Source organism: Capsicum annuum, chromosome 9 (genome assembly GCF_002878395.1).
Source record: "Capsicum annuum cultivar UCD-10X-F1 chromosome 9, UCD10Xv1.1, whole genome shotgun sequence".
NCBI lineage: Eukaryota > Viridiplantae > Streptophyta > Magnoliopsida > Solanales > Solanaceae > Capsicum > Capsicum annuum.
Genome location: NC_061119.1, coordinates 116,502,533 through 116,517,457, shown reverse-complemented (window position 1 = coordinate 116,517,457; position 14,925 = coordinate 116,502,533). Strand labels below are relative to the sequence as shown.

The 14,925-nt window shown below is 32.6% G+C and overlaps 1 protein-coding gene across 10 annotated transcripts; it reads left to right on the top strand.

Annotated features, from left to right (window-relative positions):
• Nucleotides 1–3,688: 3,688 nt before the first annotated feature.
• LOC107842571 (transcriptional corepressor LEUNIG_HOMOLOG) lies at nt 3,689–11,037 on the top strand. Of its 10 annotated transcripts, none has more exons than XM_016686491.2 (18): nt 3,690–4,173; nt 5,386–5,483; nt 5,664–5,773; nt 5,869–6,164; nt 6,275–6,341; nt 6,450–6,558; nt 7,317–7,366; nt 7,458–7,469; nt 7,548–7,700; nt 7,935–7,991; nt 8,242–8,436; nt 8,650–8,788; nt 8,872–8,978; nt 9,156–9,305; nt 9,516–9,671; nt 9,764–9,883; nt 10,012–10,209; nt 10,432–11,037. In XM_016686491.2, exons 1-18 carry the CDS (start codon nt 4,142–4,144, stop codon nt 10,573–10,575), a joined length of 2,193 nt encoding a protein of 730 aa, XP_016541977.2. In that variant the 5' UTR covers nt 3,690–4,141; the 3' UTR covers nt 10,576–11,037. The 10 variants fall into 10 exon arrangements, with proteins under 10 accessions (XP_047252904.1, XP_016541977.2, XP_047252901.1 ...); XM_047396945.1 differs by having other exon boundaries at nt 7,914–7,991; XM_016686490.2 differs by having other exon boundaries at nt 7,458–7,700; nt 10,432–10,602; nt 10,706–11,037.
• The last annotated feature ends 3,888 nt before the right edge of the window (nt 11,038–14,925 follow it).

Sequence of the window (14,925 nt, the reverse complement as noted above, 5' to 3'; positions counted from 1 at the left end):
AAAGGAACTATACTTGAAGACGAACTTATCAGGTCTCAAGGTGATGGAGGCAAAGTTAAACTCTCGCACCTTAAGCTGACCATTAAAAAGGGACCATACTTGAATCCAGAATTGTCAGGTCACAAGGTGATGGAGGAGAAGTTAAACTCTCGCACCTTAAGCTGACCATTATGTAAGAACATCAGTGAATAAGGACCATACTTGAAGCCGAACTTATCAGGTCTCAAGGTGATAGAGGTAAAGTTAAACTCTCATATCTTAAGCTGACCATATCAAAAGGGACCACACTTAAAGCCTAACTTGTCAGGTCTCAAGGTGGTGAGGTAAAGTTAAACTCTCGCACCTTAAGCTGATATTTAAAGCTGAACGTTCAAGTCTTAAGGTGACGAAGGCAAAGTTAAGCTCTACACCTTACGCTGACCATTGAAAAATAATCATACTTAAGCCAAACTTGTCAGGTTTCAAGGTGACGGAGGCGATGTTAAACTCTCACACCTTAATCTGACCATTACATAAGTAAATCAGTGAAAAGGGACCATACTTGAAGCCGAACTTGTCAGGTCTCAAGGTGACAGAGGCAAATTTAAACTCATGTACCTTAAGTTGACCCATCGTGAATGTTATTTATTTCAATCCTACAAAAAGGGGGAGGAAAATACAATATAAAAGAAAATACAAATAGAAGAGATGTTGTTACCTGGTAGAACGTTTCGAACTCGAAAGTCATATATCACCAATTTGATTGAGATAAGATGCTTTGGTGAGAATGAAATTCTCAAAGTTTGCAGTAATCAAAACACCCTTTGACGGTGACGTTTCTGCATCAAGATTATTGGGTGAGGCGATGCAAATCTAAAATTCTCTGTCGAACATAATCTATGATAAATTTCAAAAATCGTCTAGAATGATTTTAAATCTCATAAATTTTCAATCATGAATATGTTATATATGCATGTTCTTGGTATCTATAGAATCAAGTGAATCATGATTTTGATACTCCCATATTGAGATATAACTTTTTTGGTGTCATCGCACAAATCTAAAATTATTGGCACATCAAAATCAATGTTGATTTTGGGAAAACATTTGAAAAGATCTCGAATGTATTAAATTAGAAATTCTAGATATGATATAAATCGTTGTATCTAGTTTCATAAGAATCAAGCAACTCATGATTTCATCATTCCTGCATTAAGATATGAAAGTTTTAGCAAAGACGCGTAGATCTGAAATTTTCAGCATGATAAAATTCAAGGCTAACTTCAAAAATTTTCTACAATTATATTGAAGGATTTTAAACCTGAATTTTGGATATGTTATATATCTTGAAGTGTAGTTTCTGAAATATCAAAACGTTCATGATTTCGATATTCCTACAATAAGATATGAATTTTCTACCGTCAACATACTGCGTTGAAAAAAAGTAAGAAAAAATAAAAGAAAAGTAGAAGGGAGAGAAATTACCTCGGTATTATTCATGGATTGGAAACCCCAAAACTGATATTGAAAAAGTGGTAAACCTACATCCCCTTATAGAGTTGTAGGGTGACTATTTTCATATCCTATATAAATTCAAATTGGAAGAGTTATATTCCTGATTGAAAATAGTTAAGTTTCCTGATTGAAAATAGTTAAGTTAGGCGGTGAGAAGTTTTCTAAAATCTATTTGAAATTGAACAAAGTCAAGATATCCTAGTAGAAGTGGACATCATTAAGCAATTCACTATTAGAATTGGATATCATGCTTCACCAGTATATCTACGTGTAGAAATTCATAGAAAAACATTGTGACTAACAAAAAAATTTTTAAGAGACAATATCAATATGTAAATTGCATGGTTCAACTTTAAATTTTCTCAACTAATGAAATGAGATTTTTATATGCTTAAAAATTTTGAAAGCAAGAAGGAAACATGTTTAAATAAATCATTCTTCAAGTCTAGTTTTTAAAGTATGTATTCCGATAAGTCTCTAAGCAGAGGATAATTTGTGAGCAATAAAACTTTATTAAATTTAAATCCGTATAAAATTAGGATTATATTAAAATTTGAAATATATTAGTCTAAATAAATATTGTGGATTAATATGATTGAAATTTAAATCCAAATAAATGTGGATTTAGTTAAAGTCCAATTTCTATTGGGTTGGTACATTTTAGGCCACAAATGATGAGTCATTTTGCTAAGCCCAAGATGTCATCTTATTTTAGAGGCCAAATTCGATGTCACATGTTGAATAACGTGGCATGCCAAGTTAAGTGAAAGATCCAATAGAATCATGTCATATGTACAAGATGATGTGTTCCAACCAATCAAATATGGTCATGTCACTCTAATTTGATTGGTCTGAAAGAGTTTGTACTCACCATGACTTTTCCCTTTCAACAACTATAAATAGGGGTCCTCATAATTCTAAAAAAAGACGAATAATTCTAACAAGAGGCAATAGAGAACTCGTGTATCAAATGCAGACCAAGATCAAACCCATGAGATTCAAGAATAAGTTCAAAGACTCTTGAATTCAAAGACTCTTGAGTTCAAGTACAAGTCAAAGGCTCTTGTATTCAAGTACAAGTCAAGTTCATAAAATTCACAAATCAATATCTAGTTCATTAAGTACAAGCTGAAGTCTCTTGAATTCAAGTACAAGTCAAGATCAAGTTCATCAAATTCAGAAATCAATATCCAGTTCATCAAGATCAAGACCGCAAAATTTAAAAACAAGCCAAAAAATTCTTGAATTCAAGTATAAGTCAAAATCAAATTCACAAATCAAGTTTAAATTCAACATCAAACTTGAAACTCTTGACTTTATATTTGAAAACGCGACTCAATCATAGAAATTCTAATACTCACATATTAAAATTAATAAAATAATTATTGAAATATTTTTAAATTCTAATACATGCATATTAAAAATAATAAAATAATCATTACAATATTTATTATTATTTTTTCGGCTTCAATTTAGGGCCCGTTTGGCCATGGATATTTTTTTCTTTTTTCCGAAAAAATTTTTTGGAGTTGAAAATTATGATGTTTAGCCATGAAACTTTGAAAAACAATTCCTAAATAAAATTCCAAAAATGGAAAACAACTTTTTGTTGTTTTCCCTTTTTTCCACTTCCAATTTCAACTTCTATTGTTATTACATATAACCCAATCTTTAATTTTTTACCCAAATCTCTCTTATTAACTAAATTTCTTAATTTTTTAAAAAGACCAAATTCAATAAAATAATTAATTCAAGTGAAAATAATTAAGAATTTTCATCAACAAATTTAAGAATATATAAAATATATTTATATCTATCAATCATATTTATCAAAATATATTTTTCTCTATTTAATCGATTATTGTTAGATAAACTTATTTAGCTCGTGATATTTTTATTCAAATTTTAAAAGAATAACAATCATAATAATTAGTTTATTGTTAATTATTTTATTAATTGAAGACATATACATTATTTTCTCAATATTTAATTGTATGTTAGTAGGTAAATTAATAGTTGAGTGATTTTGATAATTTTTAAAAATTAAAAATATAAAATCATATTTAAAAAAAATATTTTCAAAAATTCAAAAAAAAAATTAAAAACAAATATAATCAAACACAACTCTAACTTCAACTTCATCCAACCCAATTTTCAAAAAAAGGTAATTTTCATGCCGAAACGCTGCTTAATTGTACAGAGCACAGATCCGGATATTTTGTCCTCCTATTTCTCTCTCCTCTCTCAACAGTTTTCTCTAGAGGAAATTCTCACCTTTTTGCTTCCTTTTTCTGTCAGAATTTAATTTACGCTTGTAATCGGACTTTAGTACTTTACATTAATTTCGATAATCGGCAAGGATATTGGGATAATTAATCTTGTAACTACAACTTTATATGCGGATCCACCTCTGAATTTCTGACTTTAATTTATTGAAGTCGAAGCAGTGCAAGTGACAGTGAGATCCTGAATCTTGAGGGAGGGAGATCTTCATTTTCCTTGCTATTTTGTGCAAATATTTTCATTTGCATGAGTAATGCTGCAATATTTGTAATTGGTATGCTCTCTTCAGAATCTGATCGCTGCATCGTGTGTGTAGCTTAGTGAATTTGCGAGTGGTCCCTGTTGTGTTTGACTTCTCACAGTAATGGCTCAGAGTAATTGGGAAGCAGATAAGATGTATGCACCTTTCTTTTCCTTTGCTTCCTTGAAATTTTCTTTTTCTTCTTCTTCTGTTTTTTTTAATGATGAATTAATAGTCAATTGATTTTTTCGTCTTTTGGGTTTATAAGAGTTAATTGGTTTATAATAGTTAATTATTAGATAATATTGCTGGTTAAACAGAATCATATCTTTACCAATGATGAGGAGAATGAAATTATTAAAGTGATGAATGCAAGAATAGTGATTAAACACAAACACTTGGTGAAGTTGTACAATTATCCTTTTGGCAGAGCGTCTCTTTATATAGGTAGCATCCAAGTGAGCCATTGGAGAATCATTAATGCTGATTGCACTTTTCGGCTTCCATGATTTTGGGAATTAGAATTTCCTTTGTCCAATTTTCTTCCAGCTCGTTTAGGGTAACCAAGGATATAGTCAATCTTGAGAATTGTGAAGGTAATCAAGATTGACGGTATACGTCCGTATAGTCTTCTTTCCTTCTGCGTCTTGATCCTCTTCTATTGAATCTTTCTTCCATGTTGAACTTCTTGTTTCCTTGATTGTGGGGTTGATGACAGTAGTCCTTTAATTTGTTGCACCTTGCATGGTTTTACTGCTTCCTCGATTTCATCCATCTCAATTTATCTCTTTCCTTGTTGGTCTTTGATTTCATCAATTTTCCTTTATTCTCTTCGTTGGTCCACCTTCCTGTTGTGACTTCTTTTTGATGTACGTGAAAATTGTCATCGTTAAACATATTAGTGCTATCACAGAAAATTGTGAGGTTAAGGGTCCAATGCTTGATAAAGTGCAGAGAACGAACAATAATTTCTAGTTACCCTTCGTCCCAAAATGAAAATGGTGGGTTTGGGATAGTTAAGAAGAATCCTCACTATGAATTCCCATATGATTTCTTACCATCATCAAATGATTACTAATTGTCTAGATAAAAAAAGTTCAGAAATTTTTTTGATAAGTTAAAGGATTAATCCCAGTAGCGGGACTGCGTGATTTCTTACCATCAGTCCAAAGTAGTGGACAAAGTTACTAATACCGGTGGGAGTAGAAGGTAGTGAAGGAGCGTGTAAGTTGGTCCGAACGCCGTAGTTATTAAAAAAGTTAATAAATGGTTTGACATATTAAATAGTATTAGTGCTAGGCAAATTGATTTGCTTTACTTTGTATATATGGATTTTCACCCCTTAATTTTTGGCCTCGTGTTTCTAGGCTGAATGTTTACATTCATGACTATCTGCTGAAACGAAAGCTGCATAATTCTGCAAAAGCTTTCATGACAGAAGGAAAGGTTGCTACTGATCCTGTAGGTAATGATGTTGAATGATGCTCTACAGTGGAATTTCTTTTGGCTATTCAATCTGCGGAGTGGTTCATGTTCTACCAATGATTTCCTTGTCCACCATTAACCATGTGCATAACTTTGGCATGTTTTAATCTCTTTCTTGATGGGAATCTAAGTTTTGATTTCCTGCTTCTTATTTGTATAGCTATTGATGCACCTGGAGGATTTCTTTTTGAATGGTGGTCTGTGTTTTGGGACATTTTCATTGCAAGGACAAATGAAAAACATTCCGAGGCAGCAGCAGCGTACATAGAGGTTTGTTAAACTTAAACAATGACCCTTGACACAAATTACTTAAAAGAAGCGTTACACATTTCATAACAATTTTGAAGCACTTCCTTCTATTTTAGACTCAACATATGAAAGCAAGAGAGCATCAGCAGCAGCAGCAGTTACAAATGCAGCAGTTGCAACTCATGCAACAAAGAAATGCACAGTTACAGCGAAGGAATCCAAATCATTCTCCTCTTGGTGGTCCTGTTACTGCTATCAACTCCGAAGGTATGATGGGGCAGCCATCTGCCAGTGTATTGGCAATGAAAATGTACGAAGAACAAATGAAGCACCCTCAGCCCATGGATTTGGAGACATCTTCAGCTCTTATAGATCCCAATAGGATGGCACTTCTCAAGTCTAGTCATCAAGGGTATGGTTGTTGCAACTCTTCCATATGTTATTGCATTATTTACGCAACACCTATATATTTGTTGCACGCTTTGAATACTTTGCATCTCTATTTCTTCTCTGTTGATTCAGCCAGTTGGTTCAAGGAAATTTAGGAAACATGTTGCAGCAAATACAAGGACGGCCTCAGCTGGCGACCGTAACTCTCTTAGTTCTAGATACTAGACAGGATATCTCTTCTTTGTTGAATACTCAGTGTTTTGTCTTCTTTACCCAGCTAAGAGCCATACCTTTTTCACCTATGTAGGATATTAAAGGGGAAGTGAACTTGGGTGGCACTCAGAAGTCTTTGCCCATGGATCCTTCATCAATTTATGGGCAAGCAATTCTTCAGTCAAAGGCTGGACTTGGTGCAGGTATTACTACAAAAGAATTATTTTTCTGATTGACACCCCTTTGGCCACCTATTACTAATAATTTCAAATGGAAACTATACCCATTTTATGAAACACTTTTAGAAGCGATTTCACCAAATTATATTGTTTATATTTGACATGATGCATGGGTTTTCCTCAAAACCTGCTCAGCTTCCCATAAGACACTTAATCATGTGGAGTTACGTGAACTCTGCCGTTGTCCTCCAAATTTGAATTCCTTGATTGGTGAATGGTATCATGGATAATTTCATTTTTAGCTGTTTGAAGTGCATGACAAATTATTAAGCATAGCTGGAAACTATATTAAAAACTTCTTCTTAAACCTGATTAAGGCTTCTATTTCCCCCGAGACACTGTCAATGCACTTGGAATTCAATTCTTTTATTTTATATTTATGGTGTTTCATTTTTGGTAATTGTCTGTATCACATCTCAAGCTTCATTCATTTGTCTTTAGCAGCAATATATTACGTTTGATGGGTGGAAAATATTGAACTGACCTTCTTATGTGATCGTAAATGAATTCTTTCTCTGCCTTTTTCTTTAATGGATTGTTTTGGGATTTCTACTTTCCAGCTCAATTTTCTTGAAACTCCCGTTTTTCCGTTGTCCCATTTTTTCTTTCTGGTGAGTCTGTTTAAGTTATTTCTTGTCTTTTCTGAGCACTTGTATTTCAATTATATTGTAGATGATCTCACTTGGGAAATTCAGTCCTTATATTTTCTCCTTGTTCTATAGGGTTGAACCAAGGTGTCACTGGTCTACCATTGAAGGGTTGGCCGTTAACAGTAAGTTACCTTTTGCTTTTGGTCATCACTGCTTTTCCTATAGAGAAATCTTGATGCTCATAGTCGTCTCCTCTGCTCATGATATGTACAGGGAATTGACGAGGTAAGGCCCAGCTTGGGTTTGCAAGTACAAAAGCCCAACTTACAGACCCAAAATCAATTTCTTTTGGCATCACAACAGCAGCAGGTCCTAGCTCAAGCCCAAGGTAACCTTGGAAACTCACCTAATTATGGGTTTGGTGGATTACCTAGAGGGAACTTTAACGTGAAAGATGGTCAGCTCCCAAGAAATGATGGATCCATTTGCTCTCCAGTACAGTCAAATTTGCCGAAGGTTAACTCGTTCTCCTAGAGTCGAGAATCGATTTTCCTTTTGGGCATTAACTATGCTGTTTTTTTGTCCGTTACACTGCACAACTACTCTGAGGCTTAGACATTGTCTGTAAATGATAATGCCTGTTTCTGTGGAAGGGTGTCCGTTATTTTCTTCCAATTTGTATAATGGTTGAAGTTTAAAGTGCTTATACTATATACCTGTCTTAAGCAGATGAAATTATCACAAATGCAGCACTCTTCGTCTCAACAGCATGACCAGCTGCAGCAGCAGCAACAACAGCAGCAACAGGTTAGCCTAAGGAAATTATTGAAAGCTGATTTTTTTTCCGGATTTTGATATCATCAAATTCATGCTACATCAGCTATTGTTAACGAGGGATATCTCTTCCTGCCTTACCCTTCTTCTTTTGCTGTAGTTGGAAATTCCGGCTTTTCCTGTTCCCTTTCTTTTTGGGTTTCCTGAAAATTAAATTATCTTATCAGTCCAACTGTCCAAGTAATTGAAGAGTAGTTCATCCATCTTCCTTCTTTTTTCCCAGACCAACAGAAAAAGGAAGCAACATTCGTCTTCTGGACATGCTAATAGTACTGGCACTAGTAACACAGTTGGCCCTTCACCTAGCTCACCAGCATCAACTCATACCCCAGGTGATGGGATGACTAGCATGTCAAAAGGTTTGATGATGTATGGAGGAGAGGGAACTGGTGGTATTGCATCCTCTACAAATCAGCTGGTAATTCTTTCATTTTTTTCAGGCAAATGTTTGTTTGCATTATTTTTTTCTAGATATCCACTTTCGTATTTGTTAATCAAGTACTTGGTTTCCATATAGATTCACAGATCTTTTATGGTTGAGAAGTTTTAATACTGTAATTATATACTGAACTTTAAAGTGTTAGTTACTATCGTAAATCCTGTAATGATCAACATGACTTCTTTTGTACAGGATGACTTGGAGCCTTTTGGAGACATTGGTTCTTTGGAAGATAATGTGGAATCATTTTTGTCACATGACGGTGGAGATGGAAACATCTACGCAAGATTGAAGCAAACTCTTAATGAGCACAAGCCTGAATCTTCGAAAGGTAACAATCTCATAATTGGACTCATATAAATGCTCTAGTCTTTTTTTTGGTTGCAAGTTACTAACCTAAAATATTCATCTCAGGTTTCTCCTTTGGTGAAGTTGGTTGTATACGCACGAGAAATAAAGTGACTTGCTGTCATTTCTCATCAGATGGGAAGTTACTTGCTAGTGCTGGACATGACAAGAAGGTAGGCTGCTCCAGTTTATCTAATGTCCTTAGCAAAAATAATTGGATTACTGTTTTATTTCGTTCTATGATATGTGATTGTAGATTCTATTCTCTGTTTTACTTCATTAGTCATTATTCATCTTTGGCTTCATCTACGAAATTGTAAATTATGAAACATTTCCGATGTATGCATCAGGCTGTTCTTTGGAACATGGATACTCTGCAGACTGAGACCACCCCTGAGGAACATCAATACTTGATTACAGATATCCGCTTCCGGCCTAATTCTTCTCAACTTGCAACTGCTTCATTTGACAAGTCTGTGAGATTATGGGACTCAACCAATGTAATTATTTTTACGTTCTTTTTTGGAAATTCAGATCTTTTCAGTGTTTGGCCGTCTCTTTTTAATAACTATGAGATGTAGTTGTAAGGCCTTAGGCATTAGCTATAATTGCATAGGACTTGATACCATCATACTATTTGCAAGTTTTTAATTAATCAGTCATTAAACAAATTCATACTAAACAATTCTTTGCTGAACTTTAATTTGCAGCCTAGCTATTGTTTGCATGCTTACACGGGGCATACTTCTCATGTCATGTCGTTGGATTTTCATCCTAAAAAGAATGACTTATTCTGTTTTTGCGATAGCAACAATGAGATTCGCTACTGGAGCATTACTCCATTTTCATGTACTCGGGTGTCCAAGGTTTGCTTTCTAATGTTGATAGCTGTTATTTTTTAACCCACTTTGCAGTAGTAAATTGAGCTATCTTCGATTTCATTTCTCTCTATTTGTAGCAAGGAGGCAGTGCGCAAGTGAGGTTTCAACCACTGTCAGGGCGTCTGTTGGCTGCCGCTTCAGATAAGGTGGTTTCCGTCTTTGATGTCGAGAATGACAGGAAAATTCATTCTTTCCAGGTTTGTTTTCATGCTAGATGACTTTTTGAGTTTATTTAATTAGTGTGACCTGTCATTTGTATATTTTGGGTGTCCTAGGCTTCTTTTTACTTTTCAGATAAATATGGGTGTTTTTTTTTTGTTTATAGGGGCATCCCGGAGTGGTGAACTACCTGTGTTGGGATCTCAATGGTGAGTTACTGGCATCAATTAGTGAGGAGTCTGTCAAAGTTTGGTCATTAACCACTGGTGACTGCATTCATGAGCTAAGTGCCACTGGGAATCAGTTCCACTCTTGCGTTTTTCATCCTAGTTATTCCGCTCTATTGGTAATTGGAGCAATGAGGGTAATTGCTGTTCGCCTTTACTTAAGTTCTCTTGTTCTTAAGTTTGTAAAGTCACATCAGTAAGATGTCGCTTAGGTTTGATAAACTACTTCATGTTCATACATTTTTTACTGTTAAATGACAATGCTTAACACTTCACTGCTGTTTTGACGCCTTGCCGGCCATTACAGCAGTCTCTGGGTACCGAGGTTCACTGATATACTTTGTGAATTTATGTTGCAGTCTCTGGAGCTGTGGGACATGGTTGAAAATAAAAGCATGACAGTTCCAGCACATGAGAACATTATCGCCGCCCTAGCACAGTCACCAGCGACTGGAATGGTTGGCTCTGCAAGTCATGACAGTTCGGTCAAGTTATGGAAATAGAGGAGGATTTCATGTGAAGATTTCACCGTAAGAGAAATTGGCATTTTGCCTTTTCATCTATAACAAAAAAGAAAATATCTATGGTCATATTGTTTTTGATAAAAAATATCCATGTCTGTGCTTCTTATAGTTAACATTAGAGTGTGGTTTGCGGCTGAGAAGTGAGTTGCACGGAGCCATACTTTGGTGGAGGAAGAGGGGGTAACAGATTTGCATTTTTTTTTATGGTAAATTGTATCATATTTCTCCTAGTATTGGATAAAACCGATAATGGCGCATTTTAACACCTCAAATTGTCACTTTAAAGAGTGTAAAAGTCATAATATCCTACAAAAGTAGTCTAATGCTGCTACAAAGTGGCCATTAGACAGCCCTAGAACTGTGTTTGATATGTGCAGGGTGTACGGTAAAATTTAAGCTTGCCTTCTGGTAATATAAACCTTCCAATGTACTTGCTTTTTCCATGGTTCTTTTAAAGCCTAAGGGTGTTGTGATTGTTGAAACAGCAAAACTAGGTCCTAGTAAGGAGTGTTCCATCATTGTTTGCTAAAAGAGAACGCCTGCTATAATATTAGGGGTGTACAAAAATTGAACCGAACAATAAATTAAATTGATAAAAATGTTATTGGTTTAATAATTTTTTAATGGTTTTATAAGCCCCAAATTTTATTTATTGGGATATTGGTTCGATTTCAATTTTTTTGTGATTAGGTTATTGGACAAATCGGTAACCCAATATGAATATGCTAAATTACTACTTCACACATATATGAGCGCACACACATATATGTGTTTGTTTGTTTACGTAATAAAAATAATAGATTTGTTTATAGAAATTAATGAGAAATAAATACTATGTAACATGTAATATATATATATAGAGAGAGAGAAATTAAAGAGAAATATGTGTATATATATTACATGTTACATATTATATGTTTCTCGTTAATTTTTATAAACTAACAAACCTATTATTTTTATTATGCAAACATAAACACACAATATTTACAACCTTAAATTTAGTAAATTCAGAATCATTAAGACAAATAAAAAATAATAAAATGTTATTAATGCACATGGGATTAATATTTATAAGTATAAAAGGATTAACTAGAAAAAACTTAGGAACTAAAGTATAGATAGTAATATATGATGATAGATGGTCAGATATTAAAAAGTCAATAATAGGATTAACAGAGGTAGATATAACAAATAATGGAGGAATATTCTATATTAGTCCAGATTTCTTAATGAACTTAAAAGAATTTGAAAAAAATATCAAAATAGAAATTCAGACTAAAGGATATGAAGAAATGAATAATGAAAATAATTTATTAATGTGTGTAGGATTCATAGAAAAAATAACCTTGAGTAGTAGTAATACAAAATTCAAATTACAAGTAAATGATGTAGTTGAAGTAATGGGTAACAAAGGATAAAATTAATAAAGCCAACAAAAATAAATCCAGAAGAATATACAGGTTTAGAATGAAATTTAGAAAAGTTTAATAAACCTAAACATTCACACCAGAATCTCACTTACTATATACGTCTAGTAAAGGAGAAACATCAATTAGGTTTATAAGATTACAACTATACTAGTCAAAAAGATTTAGATGAAACAGAAAGTACTACAGCAACAGAACAAGAATTCATGAATGTAGAAATATTACAAGAAGGATACTAAGTAGATAAAGAAATAGAAAAAGCTATAAGATTAGCTGAAGAACATAGATATTTAAATGTAAAGGATGTAAGAAAACAAATATGGATATAACAGAATGTATAGAACACTTTAAAACTTGCTTAGAAAGAGACGATAATTTAGGATATAGAATTCAAAGTGATTATACAATATCTGAAAAAGAAAATGAAGATACAACATCAATAATCAGTTATAAAGAATTAGCAGAATTAGAAACAGCCTCATCAACAAGTGCTAGCCCATTTCAGCAGACTAATCCACATCTGTAACCTGTAGATTATAGTACCTGTAATGTACCTAGAAGACCAGCTGTTAGATTAAATCCAGATACAGAAATTAGAAAAAACATAAGACCGGCAGGAAAAAGAATGCCAATAGAAGAACAGATTAAGTTACAAGAAGGAGGAAATAAAGGTAAAATATTAAATATAGCAGCTCATGACCCACAAATATGGGATTCAGTAATAGATTTATGGAAAGGAATAGTAGTAGCAGACTATTTAAGATATTATACAGAAACAGATACAAAAACAATGTATAATACATGGAAACTTTCTTAGGGAAATCTGCAAAGGTTACATGGGAAGCCTTTAAGGCCAATTCTCCACAAGAATTTCAAGTTTTATTAGCAATGGGATCAAACCCTTATAATTTTACAAATAAAATGCATATTCTACTAACAGGAAAAGACCAAACAGTGATTTAATACCATTATAAAAGGAGGCATTAGTAAAACTAGAACAATTAAGTATATCACATTGGCTATCTATCAAGAATTTTTTAAAAGATTATTTTTTCTATACTACAATAAGTAGAAATAAATTTAGCGAGGAATTAGGAAAGAAACTATTCAATAAATTACCAGGAGCTTTAGGAAGAGAAATAGAAGATAGATGGTATAAGAGAGATGGTGAAGCTCAAAACCCAAATGCCAAATGGACCATAGGACATAGAGTCCAACATATAATGGATGTTCCAACAGAAAAATATACAAATATACAAATACAAAAACAACTAAAGAAAAATGAAATGAGTTTTTGTAAATCAATTATATACACAACACAAAGCTATGATAATAACCAAAGAAAACCTAGAAAATATAAAAGGAATTATAATAAAAAACCTTATTTTCGCAAAGGTTACTTTTGCATAAATCTAAAGCTAAAAAACCATACCTAAATAAAGAAAGACATGTTAGAAAATATAGAAATGATAGAAATTATAAAAATAAATTACAGTGTTACACATGTAGTAGCATTGAGCATTTAGCAAATGTATGTCCTAAAAGAAATAATAGTAGAACTAGAAATTCTCAACTAATAGAAGATTTTCAAGAGACTTTATTAAATGTAGATGAATACATGTCAGACACAGAAAGTATATATTCGATAGTAAGTTTTGAATTAAATAATAATGATAAAATAGATTCTTCAGATTCAGAAGAAGATAACTTAGTAAATGAAATAGGACAAGAGATAGATGATTTAAATCTAAATGATTTAATAATTAATAACCTAATGAATGCTACACAAGAATGTACACATATCTTTCAAAGAAATAAAGGATTAGATAGCAATAGATGTAGTATATGTAAATGGTACCCTAGAAAAGAAAATAGGGCAAAATGTTACAAATGTTATATGAAAGCATGCATTAGTTGTATAGAAAATATATTAGAAATAAAAATTGAACCAGAAGTAAGTAAAGAAAGACAAACAACTAGTCAACTTATAAACTTAAGAATAACAACCCTAGAAGCAAGAATAAATGAATTAGAACAAAGATTAATTAAAATAGAAAGAGGAAAAACAATTGAAGAAGAGACAAGTACACAAAAAATAAGACATCCAGACCAATTAAAAACAGAGCTTATGAATGTAGAAGGAAGCAGTAGTTTAATATGTAACGAAGATAAAGAATTTTCAACAATTAAAGTACTAGTACAAATAAAAATTCAAGACATAGAAATAAAAACCTTGGCATTACGTGATCCAGGATATACAAGTTGTTTAATTAATAAATCAATAGTACCACAGCATATAATAAAAATTTTAAACCAACCAGTAACAGCAAGATAAATGGATGGATCATATAATACATATAAATATTATATCGAAAAAGCGGAAATAAATTTTTTAAACACTTGTAATGAGTTTTATAAACCTACTTATAATGTAAATAAAATACTAGCAAGGTATTTAAATATAGGATCAGATTTCGTAATCGGATTAAAATTCTGTATACAAAATAAAGGAGGACGCCTTATAACAGAAGACGGAGTAATACTGTTTAAAAATGTTACATACACTCCCGTACAAACTACAAGTTATCCAACGATAGAAAGAAAACTTAGAATAAATAAAAAAGATAAAGATTTACACCCATGTTGTGAAAACTGTACAAATAATAAACAGTGTATAAAAAATAATTTATTGGTAGAAGAAAACCTAGAAAAAATTAAAGAGTACACTTTAAAAAATGTAGAAGAGATAGAGTATCTAGAAAATATAGAAAAAGATTACACTTTAATCAAGATAGAAACACAATTTTATAATTTCCATAATGGAATAAATAGAATAGAAATAATAAATAGTCATAAAGACTTAGAAGATATAATAGCCATTCTAGATAAAATGAAAATTATA